This window comes from Pundamilia nyererei, unplaced genomic scaffold (genome assembly GCF_000239375.1).
Source record: "Pundamilia nyererei isolate P.nyererei 1_Seehausen unplaced genomic scaffold, PunNye1.0 scaffold00050, whole genome shotgun sequence".
In the NCBI taxonomy this organism is placed as follows: domain Eukaryota; kingdom Metazoa; phylum Chordata; class Actinopteri; order Cichliformes; family Cichlidae; genus Pundamilia; species Pundamilia nyererei.
In genome coordinates, this window is record NW_005187451.1 from 3,127,684 (window position 1) to 3,134,293 (window position 6,610).

At 44.3% G+C, this 6,610-nt stretch overlaps 1 protein-coding gene across 1 annotated transcript in view; it reads right to left on the reverse strand.

Moving 5' to 3' along the window:
• Nucleotides 1–221: 221 nt before the first annotated feature.
• The window catches only part of rint1 (RAD50 interactor 1), a 30,436-nt gene continuing 24,047 nt past the window's right edge, over nt 222–6,610 (reverse strand). Inside the window, exons 10-15 of the mRNA XM_005733216.1 lie at nt 6,089–6,183; nt 5,470–5,574; nt 3,589–3,809; nt 2,078–2,258; nt 1,081–1,199; nt 222–619 (exon numbers count right to left, since the gene is read on the reverse strand). Coding sequence (XP_005733273.1) covers nt 409–619; nt 1,081–1,199; nt 2,078–2,258; nt 3,589–3,809; nt 5,470–5,574; nt 6,089–6,183 — 932 coding nt within the window. The 3' untranslated portion in view covers nt 222–408. The remainder of the gene's footprint in view (nt 620–1,080; nt 1,200–2,077; nt 2,259–3,588; nt 3,810–5,469; nt 5,575–6,088; nt 6,184–6,610) is intronic.

Genomic DNA, 6,610 nt, shown 5'->3' on the forward strand with positions numbered 1-6,610 from the left:
GGTGTGGTCAGGTGTGGGTGTGGTCAGAGAAACTGATCTCTGCTTTCCAAAGATGTGATGCACCACAGTTGATTTATGTTACAAGAGGGAGAGACACAGATTTTTCTTTCCTTTAATAATAAACACCTTCATTTAGAAACAGCACTTTGTGTTTACTTGTGTTATGTTTGTCCAAAACAGAGTGTGTGTGTGTGTGTCTCTCACAAAAACAACGAAAGAACTGTTTTACACAACTTGGGTTTATTTATACAGTTGTTGTGTACTTGGGTCATCTCATGCCATAGCCATTAAATACCCCATGAAAGAACAGATGAAACGAATAATGACAAACTTACTGAACATCATGTGACCAACTCTGAAAGCTACGAGGAACATAAATGCTAATGACCAAAAGAAAGAGTAAACTGATCAGGAGGGAAACCACGAGGTTCTCAGAGAGAGGAGAATCAACACGTCACACGGCGCCAAACAGAAAACACCGAGCTCGTTCAGCGCCGACTCGGGTGGAGGATCTCCCGTACCTGCACAGTCTCTGGTCATGTCAGACTCTTTTATGAGAGACCTCAGCAGAATAGCAGAGCCCACATTAAGGCACAAGATGATACATGCCTCCTTTACACTGCAGAAAGAGAGCAGATGGACAAAATATATCATTTCAAATATGAGTTACACCTTTGACATGCGCTCTTAGGTCTCAGCAGTGTTTCTTAAGCATGAAGGCTTCATGACATGGACGTCTTATCTGTGTCTGTGGGGGGGCAGCGGCTACGTTTGTCTACAGTCATTACTGGTTCCTGCTGTTGTGTTTGTTCTCTGGATTTTTGCAACAAATCTGGGATAAAGACGTCTTGATCTGTTATATAATCTTGCATATATGTAATGTGATTTTGAACAGTTGTAAACTTCTGTATGACGCAGCCATCGTGACTGATAACTCAGTATCGGTTACGATGGCGTCCATTTACGTAGCATTTGTTTCCTGAGCCTGTACTCTGTGGTACCCAGGGCTTCTTGTTCCCCTACCCCGCGCACACACAAACGCACACGCACAGACACACACACGCACAGACACACACTTACTGCTTAAAGAAGTTCTCTGGTTTTTTGCAGTAGTGACCAAAGAGAGGAAACAGATTCCGGGTCATGTCAAACTGAAGCTGAGCTGCTCCACCATCACTGAAGTTGTTACAGAGGATCACCTGCCAGAGGAATAAAGTTATACACTGAGACACGTTTGTGCTGGAAGCTCAGCACTACAAAACTGACAGAACATCAAGTGTATTTACTGTGAAGTCAAACTGAAAGGTTACATTTAGTTTGGTTTCAAATATATTTTTGTTTGTTGTTTTTATTTAGGAGCAAATGTCTGGACAGGGAACAACTTAAAGTATTCTACAGTCTTTTACAGTGTAACTCCGTATCGTTCAGAGACGTCACTAAACAAAATTTTTTCTCTTTACATTTTTAACTGGCAAATTTTCAGAGATCTTTAAATGTGTTGGTCCCAAAAACAGACCAGAGCCAAGAAAGAGTGAGCATTTAATATTTCATTGTTTTTGAAATATTCATGTTCAATGTGGGAAAAAATGGCCTGAAAGTGGCTCAACAGAACATCTTTCAAAATATATAAAAAATATTTTGACATATGAAACAAAAAATTCACAGCAGGGAAAAATGTCAACATTCAAACGATATATTCAACACGCGGCGTCATGGCAGCGATAGCTCAGTAGGTAGACTGGTCGCCCCATGATCAGAAGGTCGGGGTTCGAATCCACCGAACAGCTACCCTGAGGTGCCCCTGAGCGAGGTCCCTGCACACTGCTCCTGGGCGCCTGCTTAGTGACTGCCCACTGCTTCACTGAGTGAACGGGTCCCACGGGGATCAATAAAGTAAACATTATTCTTATTAAATAAACCAATGCAAAGAGCAGCCTGCAGCGTTTGGTGGGAACCTTCAGCAGTTTTGACTCTTCCATCACACTTCCACACTGAGCAGACGTTTATTGTTTGCACGCTCTGACACAAATCAAGGACAATAACAGTGAGGTGGGTTTAGTGAGCACTGACTGCTTACGTCTTGGTAGAGAAAGTTGTCGAGTCTTTCCGCCAGGCCCTGCCAGGCCAGGTGAAACAGAGAAAAGCCAAGCACCTGATGAAGGTTCAACAGTCTGTCCCTAACGCACAGCATCATGGGACATGCTGTACTGGACAGGGACATGGTGGACTGGTCTTGTTGTGATGGCAGGGACAACCACCTAAGTGAAGAACAGAGTAACAGCTAAAAACTTAATGAAACTCTGTAATGTGGGACTTTTAATATTTTTTTCTGCCACTAAGAAATATAACAAAGGACTCAAGAAACGATAATAAATAAAAATAATGATCAAAACAACAGATTTAATGTAATTTTATAAAAATAAGAAATATGATGTTACTTTATTTTGATGATGTATCTGAATAATAGAAATAATGTGAAGTTTTTCTTAGTGTTGTCCTGCAAAGCCCCACAGTGTAAATACAGCCAACGCTGGCACAGGCCCGCGAGCATTTCAGACTTTTAACTTTATACAACAACAGTAACTATTATTATTTTTCCTTCTGTCAGACACAAACATGTGTTATCTGTAGTTATTTACGAGCTCTTGTAAAGGTGGGGGGGGAATATAACAGCCAGGTGAATATGCTGCAGTGCTGGATGACACCACAAGGTGGCGCCTCCTTATTTTGCAACATTGGAATGAGTCTCACCTGTTTCACTGTCAGATTTCGCGTGGTTCACCTGGTATTTCTGTTTTCTTGCTGACACATTCAGATCAAACTGACGTTATTGTTATTTTGACCTAAAAATATTAGAAAAATAACCAGATGCTTACTCTTACTACTTATTACTTCCAGGCTGGACGACTGTAATTCATTATTATCAGGAAGTCCTAAAACTCCCTGAAAAGCCTTCAGCTGATCCAAAATGCTGCAGCAAGAGTCCTGACAGGGACTAGAAAGAGAGCAGATTTCTCCTGTATTGGCTTCCTGTTAACACAGTACCATAACACAGCAACAGAGCACTTCACTCTCAGGATGCTGGTCTACTCGTGGTTTCCAGGATATTTAAAAGTAGTATGAGAGGCAGCGGCTTCAGCTGTCAGGCTCGTCACCTTCAGTGATACTACGATATAAATTTTAAGCTTCATCGTACTGTTGTAGAGCTACGTAGCAAGTTTCATTTGATAAAAGCATTACAACTGATGTATGGAATTATATTAAATGACTTTTGACTGTTTGGAAGCAGAAGGACGAAGCGTCCTGCAGTTACTGTGAAACAACATAAGCCCTCGTTTAATGTATACATTTACGATTTGGAAAGCAAAGTTTCCCAAATTAACTATAAACAGTAATTGTTTGACACAAACTGTCGCTGGATTACTTTAATGCACAAAAATAAATCTTTAAACCAGGTTGTGGTTGTGAAGCCTCTGGACTGCTGTCCCGTTAGTCTAAAGCTACACAGATGTCTGAAAAGCTAAAACTTGATTTAAATTGTGTAAAACAATACAAAGAATTAGCCTGTCGTCAACAGGTAATTCTCACCTTTCTTGGCCATATGGTTTGGCTTTTTCTTTTATTTCTCTCATGAGAAAATCCAGCAGTCTTCCCAGCATATCTCCTTTTAAACGATCCAGCAACGCTAAGAGACCGTCAAACAGAGAGCCCTCGAGAGAAGCCAGACGACCCATCTCCATGATGCCCAGGCCTCCGGGTACAGCTTCTTCACCGAGTGAGACCGCTGTCTGCTGCAACTGTAGGAAAAACTGAAGAAAGGAAAAGAACCAGAATTATAAAATCTTAAATATCACTCATTGGCTCAGCTGCAACAGGTCAATGCAGCACGATCTTCTAAAGATTTACTTTTTGGGCATCCCTGCATGAATCACCACCTCATCACCGTGGAGGGATTTGTGTGTCCCAGTGATCACGGGACTATGTTGTCTGGAGAAATTTGCCTCTGGTAGGGTCTCCCATGGCAGATGGCCCCCACACCCAGGACCAAAAAGCAATTCACAGACCCCTCAAGTAGCAGAACAGTCCAGTGCACCCTACAGGAATGGGGTACCTGGGTCCTACCCTGGAGTCAAGCCCAGGACAGTCTCCAGGGCGAGGGCCACATTGGCCCGGCACCTTGACCAATGTGTCCCGGCCAGGCTCAGTCCTAAACAGCTGGGTCTGACGTGGCCACAGCTTTGCGCTGCACCCAGAGAGACCTGGAGAATAAGATCAGTGACGATACACGTGTCCTCAGTTTGGGAGGCTGAGCGCAGGCTGACCATACACCTTTTGGTACCATGGAGGCTGTGAAACGCTCCATCTTACCTGAGAAGGTTGGTCCCACCGACATGAGTGTGGCACATCTAATGCTTGATCGCTGGGTGTTCGGTGAGCCCCAAAATCTCAGTCAGCAATCTCCAGGCCAGAGTGACCCTTGACGGTGAAAGGGCTTATCCCAGTAACGCCTCGGCTCCTTCATGCATGCCAGGACAGCGGACATGGGGAGGGGTGAGTTTCCCCGCCGATGGCGATGCCAGGCCGCGACACCTGGGCAGGAGGAATGGCATCCTCCTCATTTTCATCTACAAGGATATCCATGTTAACACCCTTCTCTTCATCTTCTCCGTGCTTCTCCCCAAAGTTGAAGAGCTGGTTGAAGAGAGGAAGTTGATCCTCTGGGGGGACATGGTCCTCGGGGGACCCCAGCATGCAGCAGCTGAGCTGGATTCGCCACTGGGCTTTGCTGCAGTGACGCGAAGGAAGGGATCAGCTTTGGGGTCACATCCACTTGCAAATGCTGCTCCCAGATTCTGCTGGGCATTACGTGGGAGTGTTTGCAGGAGTCGGGGTCTGCTTGCAATGCCTGTGCATGCTTGAAGCCCATTTAGGCAACGCAGAGGGGATGGGGGTCATAGCTGAGACGGTTAGTCTGCACGCAGCTGGGCAAGGGCGAAACACGACACCCTTAACCTTACCCCACTGGGGTTCATCTGAGAGGGTCCAGCGGCTGTATGTACTAAACCTTCGCTTTGGCAGCTAGCAATAGCCACAAACACAAAACCAGAAGCTACTTGACGAGCTCGTTTTGTAACACGCAGATAGCAGTAACACAACACCCACTATTACAACAATATATCAGCTCGACAAATCACAGCATAACAGATGTTCTTGAGAACCAGAAAAACAAGTTCTACCTTGACGGCAGCATCGTTGAACAGATTAAGTTGAACAGACTGAGGAGCTCATGGAAAAGAAAGCGAGGATGGCTGGTTTGGGGCCTGGGGCTCTTATAAGGGGGTCAAGGGGACCCTGTGTCCTGGAAGTGATTGGTCCATCTTGGACAGACAAGCTGGTAGTGACGCTTCCATGATTGGTCACTGCTGCTTCTAGTGAGATACGGAGGAAGGTTTGAAAGAGAACACCCACCACATCGTTTCCCCAGTCTCCCAGTATGGTGGAAATGTAGTTGACAGCATTGAGGATGGCACAATAACGGACACCCAGTGGGCAGCGAGACTCCTCCTTCATCACCTAGAAGGGAAACGAACAGAAAAACATTTAAAAACTGACTGGAACTTAAAACTGTTTCTGAAATAGCCATAAAACCTTCCCAGACTGATGAGGAGAGACAATACTACTGTGACCATAACACACCTAAATGCTCCAGACCGGGACTGCTTCTGCATTTAGGCTTAGATAATAAGATCAACAAAGAGGTAAACATTGTGTTTTTTAATGGCCGTACGTTTTGCCCATCTGGTGCTTAAAGGGGTTAACAAAGACTATGAAACGTGTGCACATGAGTGGGTGCTCAGAGCTGTGGTCACCTGGATGCAACTAAACTGGACTGCACTAAGGAAGAACGGGCCTGATAGCCCAGCAGTGGATGGACATCGTACTTCATCCACTATGACTGTGAGTGACTACTGTCTCTGGGTAAAAAGAGGATTTTGTTCACTGATTTGGAGCAGATGATGGAGAGCTAACCTAATTCCCTGATCTGTCATCTCATTTTGTCAGCTGTTGTTTTGAATCTGAATGTTACCTGAGTGAGTCGTATACGAAAGTCATCCACGAGTTCTTTCTGCAGCTCCAAAAATTTCAGTTGTGCAGAAGGACAAGGTAAGGTCCGGTACCGCTCTAAGTATGGAGGGACGACAGAAATAAAATTATTCAAAAAATGTTTATATGCAGTAACAGGAAATAAGATATTTTATAAACTATTTTGTATCCCTTCCAAACACAGCTCGTATCGTTATTTTTTGATTCCTTCTTCACCCGATGAAGTTGATATACCAGTATAATCGTTTGCACCAGTATCACTGGTAAGAGTTTGATGCTACAACCATGCTTGACTCTTTATAAGTGGGCCGCACTTTCTATTACAGCTCTGTAATAAAGTGGTAATAGTACGGTAACAGGGGAAAGTTAATACTATGCAAATAAATTAATAACCGCATAATAGCGCCAAATCACAACAACAGTCGCCTCAGGGCGCTTCATGTTGTACAGTAGATCGTACAATAATAGATTCAGGAAAACCCAACAATCATATGACCCCCTATGA